The following is a 12248-nucleotide window of genomic DNA, read 5'->3' as shown; positions in this document are numbered from 1 at the left end:
TAATATAATATGAACCCTGTGGACCTGGACTGAACCCTGTGGAACCCCACACATGAACCTGCTCATCCTAATAGAGAAAATCCTGTCTGATAAGAAGGAGGAAAACCAACACAGCACCAGAAATATAACCCAAAACCTAGAACCTATTAAGTAAAATGTTATGGTCAATGGTATCAAAGGTTACACTTAGATGAAGTAAAATGATTACAGAACAAACCCCTGCAGCAGAATCCACTGAAAAGACCTTTATGGATAAAGATAGGGGTCCAGTGGTGTGCTGCTTTTGAAAGCCAGACTGAAAAGGGTCAAAAATCTGTCATTTGCATAGTAAAGATTTGAACTGGCTTTCTAAAATCATTTTAATCATTCAAAATTACCAATAGAGCTGGCATCAAAATTGGACTTATTCTGTAAAGAAGTTACAACAGCATGTTTAAAGTAGGATTACCTCAATGAGCTATTAATGAAGCAATGATGGACCAATGCTTGTGAGAGTCCCAGACAGGACAGAAGGAGGAACTAACTGTATGGTCACCATGAGCATGATGAGGTTTCATCTTGCCTTTTACTGCAGTCAAGTCATGTAGTCAAGAAGTAAATGATTCAGGACACCGAGCACCATTGTTACAGGCGGAGGAACCCGAGGAGCTTTTGAAGTTCAGGACCATCATCTTATTTACAAAATGACTGAAAAAACAATCACAATCAGAAAGTAACAGAACATGCAAAGGTGCTGTTGACGGTTTCAAATAATACCCTTGGATTATTCTATTACAGTTTATTATTAAAATAAGAGGATCTAGCTTTTTTATTGCCTTATTATAAAAGTGAAGAAATTTGGTTGGACCACCCAACCCATGGACTTCCACAGCTACTCTGCTTTTTAAAAGGAATGTCCAAGGCCACAAGTTCAGAGTTATTACCAGTTTTGTAAGGAGTGACCTGACTGAGAATGGCAAGGTAGTGTTCATTAATGGTGGCAGCAAGGAGCTCTACATTATTATCAGAAGAATTAGAAAAATTTAAAAAAGAAGAAAACTTGAAAATAACAGAATCATCAATGAAGCTCCTGCGCTTAACACAAACTTTGAAATAACAAGTACGAGTTACAAGAAAACAAATGAATTTATTAGGGGTGCAACGATACACAAAATTCACGGTTCGGTTCGGTTCGATACTTTGGTGTCACGGTTCGATATTTTTTCGATACAAAAAAATGTTCATGCCTTTTTAATTTGTCATTTATTAAAATTATAAATATATATTTTAACTCAAAAGTACAGTTTTTAAATTTAATGTTGCTGAAACAAAAGTAATTTAAAAAATAAATATATCTCAGGGCTCTCAAAATTTCAAAATCCCTGGTAGCCCTTCGGGCAGGGACTCTTCAGTTTTTGGTAGCCCAAAATAAATGTAAGTGGCCCGAATAAAAAAGAGAGCAATTTTTTGATTGATGTTTTGTTTCCTGTTTTGTTTCCTTTACAATATTATACATTAAAGTATAATATTGTAAAGGAAACAAAACATTAATCAAAAAATTGTTGAAAAACAAATTACAACATTGTATAAAAATTACAATCATCAACTCAAATACTTGGTTCTAATTGAACAGAAATTTCTATGAACTTGTAAGAACTGTGTAGGACATGAATCGGTCTGTGTCAGATCCTGAATTTGAAATTTCCACTGAAGTCACGGGTAAGAGGCATGTGGAACCAAGATCGAGGCCATTTGCTTTTTGAAGTTTGCAAAGACTGCTAAATTTTGCCAGTGGTAGTTCACTCTTTGCAACATAGTACGCTGTTCTAAACAGATTTTTCAGGTTTATTTTTAGTATGTTATTTGCAATTGGTGTTTGTTCTGGGAAAGATATTGCAGACTGAGCAATAATGCATTTCTTGCATTTCTAATGGGGGCCTTTCTTAAAATGACTGGTCCCAGTAACAAAGGCGCTTGTCGACTCAGAAATCGAGAGAAAACCAACAACACACCCGGCAGAACATTATGTTATTTACACGGGTGCACATAAGTGGTCCGCATGTGCGCATTCGCTGTCAAAATAAAAGACGCGCACCAGATAAGAAGTTGCAACGCGCGTTTGTGTCCATATAAAAAGCACTGTTTTTGTCCGCTAGAGTGGGATTTTCACGGCACATTCCGCACCACATCTCTGTGCTTTCATCATTTGTTTGAAACCAGCTCACCTCCTGCAACCACTTTTCCGAGAATACGCGCTTCTTTTGTGGTTCGGACTCCTTCTGACATTTCTTTGGAGGTAGAGGAACACTAAAGTAATTGCTTAAAGGAGCTTCTTCGACATCTTTAAGAGTTTTAAACAAATGTCTGTCCTCCTCCAGAAAATCTTATGTATGCAAGCACGCGTTGCAACTTCATATCTTGTGCGCGTTTTTTTTTGTTTTTTTTTTTGTTTTTTTGACAGCGAATGCGCACCTGCGGACCACTTATGTGCAGCCCTGGTTATTTAGCTCGTCATATTGCAGCCACAGAAATTCTTTTGTCCAAGAAACCATAAAGCTGCACTTTCTTTTTGCCTTATAGTCTGATTTGTCATAACTTTTCCGTTTTGTGGTAAGCTTTTCTTTGGCTGTCACTTCTTCACCCTGACCTGTCTTATTTGGCTCAGCAGAACTAAAATATATATCCTGCTGCTTTTACACACATAACGGTCTGCAATTCTCTACGTGATCAACCTCTCACATGTTTAAGCTTGCTGCGGGAGATTTCACTTGTCATGTTTGCATAGTAAGCTAACGATTGATAAGATGATGTCAGAGGAATTGGTGCGCAAATTATTGTCACTCACCAATCAGTGCTGTCGCTCTCTATACACAGTTCGCGCGATTGCAAAGTGAAAGCAAAAAAACAAGCGCAAATTCAAACGCGATTTCAATATGTCACATATTGACAGTGGCTCACCGATGCCAATGACATAATTACCCAGCTACATTTCCGAAAGAATGCAAAAGCATTGACATATATTTTTCCTTCCTACAATAGCCCGATGGGCAGGGCAGAGATAGATTTTGGTAGCCCGACTGGAAAAATCGCTAGCCCCGGGACCTCGGGCTAGCGATTTTGCAAGCCCTGTATCTGATTGAGGAATCACTCATCTTTGGAAAAGAGAGTTTATTACAGAGAAATGGCTCTTTCCAAAATAAAAGCTATACTATACGCTTCTTCTGGTCTATATTCTCAGCAGCATATTGTAGCGGGTCAGGGCTGTTCGGGGTTCTGTTTGTACAGTTATGTTTTGTTTATGTTGCCATAGTGACGGGTGACGCCCTCTCGCTGCGACGGTGTGTCCTTCCGGGGTCAGAGGGCGCCCTGTGTGTTGTTGTTGTTGTTGTTGCTGTGCGGTTGCCGCGCTGAGCAGTTAGCTAGCGGCAGTGTTCTTCTGCAGATGTCAATAAAAGGCTGTGCTCCCTGGCTAGCAAGACCAAACGACACCTCCGTCTCCTCGTTGTCTGAGCTCGCCACATTGGTGTCAGAAGTGGGATGATAGTGGCACCCCATGTTCTGACCCGAGTGACTTTTCCCCCGCCGGTCGTGACCGGCTGGTGCGCCAAAAGAAGGCACCTGGACATTTGCAAAGTGAAAGCAAAAAACAAGCGCAAATTCAAACGCGATTTTAATATGTCACATATTGACAGTGGCTCACCGATGCCAGTGACATAATTACCCAGCTACATTTCCGAAAGAATGCAAAAGCATTGACATATATTTTTCCTTCCTACAATAGCCCGACGGGCAGGGCAGAGATAGATTTTGGTAGCCCGACTGGAAAAATCGCTAGCCCCGGGACGTCGGGCTAGCGATTTTGCAAGACCTGTGTTACAGGCGTGGCCCTTTAAGGATGAAGCCTGATGGGAAATGTATTCGGGATGTGTGTAGCGGGACTGCCTGGTGTGTGTGTGTGAAGAGAGAGAGTGGAGAAGGGGGAAAGTAACGGTTAGCTACAGAAGAGACGAAAAGAAAATAAATAAAAGGAATATAATAACTCCCTCGACAGCCAGAGTTGTGTCGGCGATGCTCGCTGTGAGTAAACTGTTTCAGCCCATTGTACGCGGTGTTCGTGCCTTAGAGAAGAAATAAAGTTCGGTGAAGCAGTTTCCTACGCCTCCTTCGATCTTTTTGCTAGCGGAGTTGACCTGTATAGTAAGCTGTTGCCGGCTACGAGTCAGTTACGGAACCTTCAAGTAACTGCCAGAGGTTTCCTTACTACGGTTCGGGGCCGCGGATCTGGCGCGGTAACACCTGTATCTGATTGAGGAAACACTCATCTTTGGAAAAGAGAGTTTATTACAGAGAAATGGCTCTTTCCAAAATAAAAGCTATACTATACGCTTCTTCTGGGCTATATTCTCAGCAGCATATTGTAGCGGGTCAGGGCTGTTCGGGGTTCTGTTTGTACAGTTATGTTTTGTTTATGCTGCCATAGTGACGGGTGACGCCCTCTCGCTGCGACGGTGTGTCCTTCCGGGGTCAGAGGGCGCCCTGTGTGTTGTTGTTGTTGTTGTTGTTGTTGCTGTGCGGTTGCCGCGCTGAGCAGTTACTTAGCGGCAGTGTTCTTCTGCAGATGTCAATAAACGGCTGTGCTCCCTGGCTAGCTCACGGGAAGCAAGACCAAACGACACTTCCGTCTCCTCGTTGTCTGAGCTCGCCACATTGGTGTCAGAAGTGGGATGATGGTGGCACCCCATGTTCTGACCCGAGTGACTTTTCCCCCGCCGGGGCCCGTTCTTCGTACCTCGCTAAGTAAGTTAGCTGGATTTGATTGTTGACGATTTCGCGTGATCTTGGATCGTTCGGTTCCCCGAAGCTCATCCGGGACTTGCTGTCATAGCAACAGAGCCGTAAGCGTAAACCTGCTCGGGAGCAGGTTTACTTTATGTAAACAGGATTAGATCGCGGCCATGCAGGTATGTCCGCTTCATTTATACGAAAGCAACAGCGATATTCCACCACTGTTTCACCATAAATAAATAACATCAATGTAACCAAAGATAATGCAGCACTTGATCCTTTTATTGATTTCACACAGATACATACAGGTCATTTCCTAAAAAAGGGAAATGTACTATTAACATTCTATTACATGTATGGATTATTACAGATGTAAGTCATATTTCAGAGTAGTAATAGTAAATTACTTCGTGTAAGCAAGATGAGAGACCACGGCTATAAAAGCGAAGGTGGATTTGGGAAGCCTGTCGCAGCCATGTCCTGTCCGTTTACGCGAGCAACCCATTGCGGAAGGTGCAAGATTGATAAGGAGAGTCCTCAGAATCCAGCGTATATTGCGGGACAGACAGGATCCTTTAGCTCAGCGCGACAGTGTGCTCATAGAGAGATATCGATTTTCCCGTGAGGATATTATTTACTTAACCAACTTGTTGACGAGGGGGTGCAGGACCACCACCTGTCTTTTTTTGCTCTGCCCTTTTCTTGGTTGCTGTTATGAACAAACAAACAGATTATTTCAGGGTTTCTTTGCAAGAGACTAAAAGCAATATAAGTGATAAATATTACCATTCTGTAGCATATTCTCATATTTCACTTTTACTTGTTCCCATGTTCTAGTGGGTCCTGTTGTGGCTCTAATGTGAAAGGGGATATAATATAACATGATATAATATAATGTAATATAATATTGGATAATATAGTGTGATATGATAAATCTACCCTACCGCCTACTGGTGTTGGCCAGAGGGGCCGATGGCGCGATATGGCAGCCTGGCTTCTGTCAGTCTGCCCCAGGGCAGCTGTGGCTACAACCGTAGCTGCCTCCACCAGTGTGTGAATGTGAGAGTGAATGAATAGTGGCATTGTCATGCGCTTTGGGTGCCTTGAAAAGCGCTATATAAATCAACTCCATTATTATTATTATTATTATTATTATTATTATTATTATTATTATTAAATTACTTACGAGTTTAATTTGTCAGCAACTTTCTGCCAGCCCTCTCTCCTTGCTTTTGCAGCCTTTGCAGTGTTCCCTTGCGTTTTAATTAAACTCTGAAACTCCTGAAATCCCTCACTCAAGAGTTCTTGCTCTGCTGCCGAAAAATACCGAGCGCGCTCCTTCGACATTTTCGCCGACCAATCAGAGGGTTGCCGATCAATGTTTCTACTATCGATGCGTAGCCCCTTTTACGACACCCAGTGATCTCACATTACTTCATCCAGCTGTACTAATCGTCAACAGCAGGTGTGTTCGGAGAACCGGATTAGCGAGCTCACGGTTAGCGCGATGATTTGGTCTTGGATGTGTCATTTGATCTTGGATGTAGTAAGCGACGTACGAAGAACGGGCCCCCGGTCGTGACCGGCCGGTGCGCCAAAAGAAGGCACCTGGACTTTGTGTGGGGTAATGGGGTCGTCGGGGACGACTGACCCCTTAGGTGGGGGCTATGTAGCGGGTCAGCGCTGTTCGGGGTTCTGTTTGTACAGTAATGTTTTGTTTATGTTGCCATAGTGACGGGTGACGCCTTCTCGCTGCGACGGTGTGTCCTTCCGGGGTCAGAGGGCGCTCTGTGTGTTGTTGTTGCTGTGCGGTTGCCACGCTGAGCAGTTAGCTAGCGCAGTGTTCTTCTGCAGATGTCAATAAACGGCTGTGCTCCCTGTCTAGCTCACGGGAAGCAAGACCAAACGATACCTCCGTCTCCTCCTTGTCTGAGCTCGCCACAATATTAAACATATCAGGTCCCCATAAGGAGAATCATGTGCTAACGGCTGTCTAAATGACTCGGGTAAAGTTTGTAGCATGCATGCTTGTTGTTTTTGTCTGCTTCCACTTGTCTTTGCACTAGGATGATGTCGGCGTAAATGTGCAGTCATATTCGTTGTGTTCCCACTAGTGCTGTCAGCGTTAATCTCGTTGAAATGACGTTAACGCCACAACACGGCAAATCTCCGTTAACGAGCTACCCCTGCATGGGGCTAGACGGCCAACATGTTAACGAGCTAACTGAGCTAACACACTAGTTCCCACCCATGTAATTGAGCATTGCGTGGCACATCCAACATACTGTTTTACTTTAGTCCATGACGCGCTTACCTTCAGGGTCATACATCACATGAAAACGTCTGTGAAGGTTCTCAGTCATCCAGGTCATCGTAGTCAAAGGAGCTTGCAAAGAAAAGCGTCTGGACTTCTTTCCAAGACAAGATTCCAAGACACAAGAAGTGGAATCCTTCACTGCGCACATTAACGCTGTGGATAAGAACATCAAGTTCACCAGGGAAGACACAAAGGACAACTGTCTGCCTTTCCTGGACTGCGCTGTGCACATTGAAGAGAACGGCAAACTCAACATCGAAGTTTACCGGAAGCCCACACACACGGACCAGTACCTCCTCTTTGACTCCCATCACCCTTTGGAACACAAACTTGGAGTAATTAGGACCCTACACCACCGGGCAGAACATGTTCCCTCTAAGCCTGAAGGGAAAAAGAAGGAACACACACATGTAAAGGAAGCACTCAAAACGTGCGGCTATCCTAAATGGGCGTTCTTAAAGTCAGCAAAGAGGCACAGAAAAGAAGATCAGACACCAGCGAGGGAGGATAAGAAGGACAGACGCAACAACATTGTCATCCCCTATGTAGCCGGCGTATCAGAGAAACTCAGGAGAGTTTTCTCCAAGCATGACATCCCAGTGTATTTCAGACCCAGCAACACGCTCAGACAGAAACTGGTTCACCCGAAAGACAAAACGCCAAAACACAAACTTAACAATGTGGTGTATGCTATACAGTGCAGCGAGGAATGCTCAGACCTCTACATTGGAGAGACCAAACAGCCACTTCACAAGCGCATGGCACAACACAGAAGAGCCACCTCCACAGGACAAGACTCAGCAGTCCATCTGCATCTTAAGGATAAAGGACGCTCTTTCGAGGATGCCAATGTTCACATTTTGGACAGAGAGGACAGATGGTTTGAAAGAGGAGTGAAAAGAAGCCATCTATGTCCACTGTGAGCGACCATCTTTGAACAGAGGCGGGGGTTTACGACACCAACTCTCTGCCATCTATAATCCAGTTTTGAGATCCCTTCCCAGACGCCTTAACGCCCACTCACATCCTGGGCCATCTGACCTCAGGAATTCACATGATAAGGTGGGGCCAGGTTTCACAATGAACACACCCGAAACTCTGGCTGATTGGGACCCACGCCCAGTTTCCCACCTTGGCTCAGGCGATTAGAGGATCATCAGGGGGTCCTTTTGTCCCTCTGTGGGGGGTCCCTCCCACTAGGTTTATATCTGGGACTCTCCACCATTTGACCTTAGAACTGAAGAAGCTTCTCGGATGAGAGGTGAAACGTCTTCAAGCAACTTAAAGAAGTCCAGACGCTTTTCTTTGCAAGCTCCTTTGATCACATGAAAACCAAAATAATTCCAAATGCCAGATCTGAATGAGGGTGGGGGAGGTTCAATTTGCCATGTTGCAAGGAGAGCTTAACTTCTGTCTCGCTAGCTTGCCCTGCGCTCTTCCTTCTGACGATGCTGTCTGTGTCAGTGGATCTGCGCTCGACAGTGCAGCCTAGGCGGAGTAGTCGAACGCAGATTCACTGAGCGCTCAACACAGACAGCATCGTCAGAAGGAAAGTTGATAAAATAAATTACAAATTTTGTATTGTTCGATACATATGCGTACCGAACCGAAAGCGTAAAATTCTGTTTCTCACTACAAAAAAAGTCATTTTAAAAATATGACTTGTTAGCAGTAGAGTGGACATTACCATCATAAAACAGTTGAAACTTGCCTTAATATGTAAATAGTAAATAATTCTTTACCCAGTTTTGAGTTTCCAGGTCAAGTCCCAGCATTTATTTTTGTTTATTTATTAATTTATTTTTTCTGTTCTGATCAGAGTTGTGTGTGAGATTGGACCTGCTGATAAAGCTGACTGGGGACAGGTTGAGATCGAGGTGAATGGAGGGAAGAGAGGAACCTCCTCTGTTTCCTTCACCTACAGGGTAAATGCATATACACACAAACACACTCACAAACACACACATACACTGTCCTCAGCTGCACGTCCTCTGTTGAGTTGTACAACTTTTTATTGAGAAATTAAACTCATCCAAAAGCTTTCAGCTGATTTTGTTGTTTTATGGACTGTTTTATGTTTTCCATTTATTAGCTCCAGAGAAACTCTTATCAAAACATACCAAGGGCATGACAGTTAAGAAGACTGACCAAACATGCTAAATGTAACAGTAAATTAGGCACCTAGATGCACATTGCTGTGGTAATTTACTGTACAGTAAGTCAAAATGTGCAGGCATTCCTCTTTAACCAGATGCTGTGCAGCAGTTCCCTTTGTCACTTTAATACTCTAAGAGGCTACAGCGTAGCTATTTAACTGGCTTTTCATATCTCTGGCTCTGCTAAAGCTTCCCCACAGGGGAGTGCTCCTCCTAACTGTTTGCTCAGCAAATTGAGGCAGATGTGGTGCTTGTGGGAGTTTGTGTGTCTGAATGTTTCTGAAAGAGTGGGTCGGGTTAGATCAGGCTGAGAAGCAATGTTTCTGACATGGAGCTGTATCTGTGTGTGTTATTCTTGTGTGTGCCAGCATCTGCCAGTAGTTAGAGTGTACTTGAAATATGAGTGTGTATTAAGGTGGTATTTGGTGACACCCTCTCCCCTTCATTAGGACCCGATGCCTGAGGAGGTGATGCCAAATAGAGGTCCTAAAGCAGGGGGAACCCTCATTACAATCTCTGGACTATTTCTGAATGCTGGCAGTAAGGAAGATGTCCAGGTTACCATCGGAGGGGTGAACTGCAGTGTGTAAGGATTTCTTTTTTTCAATAATTCTCATTCAGACCAAACTTTTTCAATTCAGCCTCTTTAGTTAATAGAGCTACTTGTTATTCAGACATTTAATTCTATGCAAATTCTGCTTTGCGCACATTTTGAAGTCCATAAATTGATTTTTTTTAATATATGTGTATATTCTTGAAGCAAAAAATTGAATTGACCTAAACTTTAGTGTCACAATGAGGAGGGAGTTTTTTCTCTTACAATTTTCCTGTACTGTTGTGACCACCAGTGCTCTGTCAAAACCGATTCGCGGTGACATTTTAGGCAGAGGTAATGGAAAAATAACGAGCAAGAGAAGCAGCAAAGCCAGATTTTAACAAGCTGTCAGCCTGCTGCCATGTTGGCTTCCACTGCACAGTGACCTTGTGCCACCCCCACTCCTTCAGACAGCGAGTACTGAGCTATGTCCTTGTCTTGGCAGGGAGCACTTTGGAGAAAATATCACCTGCAGGACAGGAGAATACCGCGTGGATAAAGTGCCCTCTGACCCTCTCGACGTCGTAATGAAGTATGGAAAGAGAACCACAAAAAGCATCCCGGCTAGCTTTCGGTTTGTTGAAAACCCCACTGTGCAGGATCACCAGCCCAAAGCAAGCTTTGTCTGGTCAGTTTAACACAGCAGTATGCAGTCATGGTGTTTGTGACATTCACTCTGTTTGTTACATGCTGTATTTTTACCTTTTTTTTTTTTTTTTTTTTTTTTTGCTGAAGGGAGTTCCAAGGATCTACTTTTCATATTCACTCTGAAGTATCTGAAATATCTACCTAATAAGACCAATATGACCAAGTACTAAATGCATTCTGTACATACATATGGTCTTACTGAGTAGGTATGATCAAAAATTCATAGTTGGATAAGAAACTCTCCCTCTCTGACTTGACTAACTCTGTTATTTTGCGAGTCCAAATTTCCCCAACCTGTAAACCTCAGAAGTGTGAAAATGCCATTCTGATTACTGTCTTGATGGCCAAAAATAAGAGAATAAGACACAGGCTGACTTTTACTTTTGAATATGTGCTTTAAAATAAAAAGAAAAAAGCTTCTAAGTTGACATTAGTGACACAGGCAAATAGGATTGTTCTGTATGTAGAAAACTGAACACTTAGAAACTTACCTGCCTTGTTCTTTGCCCTGCAGATTTCTGTCTGAAGCTTTGGGAAACCTTAATAATGTCATTAAACTTCTTGTGTTTAAAACTAGGATCTAGGATTTTTTCCTCCAAGAGTTGCTGAGTGTGCGTGCGTGCATTTAATAGTGATTGGCTGAAACTGGCTGAACCATTGCTGCTTTTGGTGTTGTAACAAACTGCTTGATAATTGCTGAAAATTGATGCATTTGATGGTTCCCTTGCTTTTTCTGCTGCAATTCTGACACACGATTAGGTACACTGACTAAAACAACAGACGACAGTTTGTTTTCATCTCCGGTGAAAATTACCCCAGGTGCATTTTAAGAACTGTCTGTCGTCCTGTGAGCTTGTGCTCTCGTCTTTGTTTGGCTGGGAATACATTTGATTAATATGTATTTTCCTGTGTTTTTGGTGTGAATAGATATGTTTGTTTGTGTGTTTTAGTGGAGGGAGGAACATTGTGGTAACCGGCTCCGGATTTGACATAATCCAGACTGCAATCATGAAGGTCCAGGGAGGCAACTGGTCGGCTTCAGAGGTTCCTGTTCATTTTCCGTATCTTCATCTGAGTCAATGCACTGATGCATCTCTGACAGTCATTATCTTAGATCTTCTTACCCTTTCTCCTAAATGTTGCTTTTTCTCCCATGTTTTCCCTCTCTCACAGTACCACCACTCTTCAATTCCCCCACTTCTCATGAACCCCAACTCTAGTTTTGATTCATTCAAACTCTGTGAAGCATTGCAATTAAACGAACACACAACAATAAACAAAACACACATGTCCACTCCTCCTTGCTGCCACTGATCAGTGAGATTTTATAATACTTCATGTCACTTCCTGAGCCATAAATCCCTAAAACCTGTAGGATTGCAGATATTACCACCAATGTTTCACCCTCACCCAGAATGTAACTATGGCCCTCGTCCAGCTCAATCAGGTAGGACTGACTGTGCCAGGGAACTTTAAGGACCTGCACACAGCTTGCCACCGTCTGCCCTCCAGTGTACTGGGCAGTCTTAAGAAGTAGCAGTTTTGTTCATTTAATTTAAAGGAAATTATTTTAAACCAGAATCAGGGTTACTGAAGATTATGTGTCTGTTTCACTCTTCACGATTTTACTCCCGTCCCAGCGAAGTCCCCTGGCCCTGCTACCAAGGGACAGAAAAATAATTTTCTGGCTGCCACAAACTAGCAGTAGATGTAAAGTGTTATCTCAAAGACCTTGGTTGGTCAGCCTCACAAGCTTCTCTTGGTTTAA

The 12248-nt window shown here is 43.1% G+C and overlaps 1 protein-coding gene across 3 annotated transcripts in view; it reads left to right on the top strand.

The window, feature by feature from the left end:
- Positions 1-12248, top strand: part of plxnb2b (plexin b2b) — a 150758-nt gene that overhangs the window by 104845 nt on the left and 33665 nt on the right. For all 3 annotated transcript variants that reach the window (XM_085412693.1, XM_085412692.1, XM_085412694.1), the window contains 4 exons: positions 8901-9006; positions 9687-9823; positions 10278-10460; positions 11431-11524. In XM_085412693.1, the coding sequence (XP_085268819.1) occupies positions 8901-9006; positions 9687-9823; positions 10278-10460; positions 11431-11524 (520 nt within the window). The remainder of the gene's footprint in view (positions 1-8900; positions 9007-9686; positions 9824-10277; positions 10461-11430; positions 11525-12248) is intronic.

Source organism: Rhamphochromis longiceps, linkage group LG7 (genome assembly GCF_057381845.1).
Source record: "Rhamphochromis longiceps isolate RC_006_pf linkage group LG7, R_longiceps_female_GT1.1, whole genome shotgun sequence".
NCBI lineage: Eukaryota > Metazoa > Chordata > Actinopteri > Cichliformes > Cichlidae > Rhamphochromis > Rhamphochromis longiceps.
This window is presented reverse-complemented; position numbering and strand designations above follow the sequence as displayed.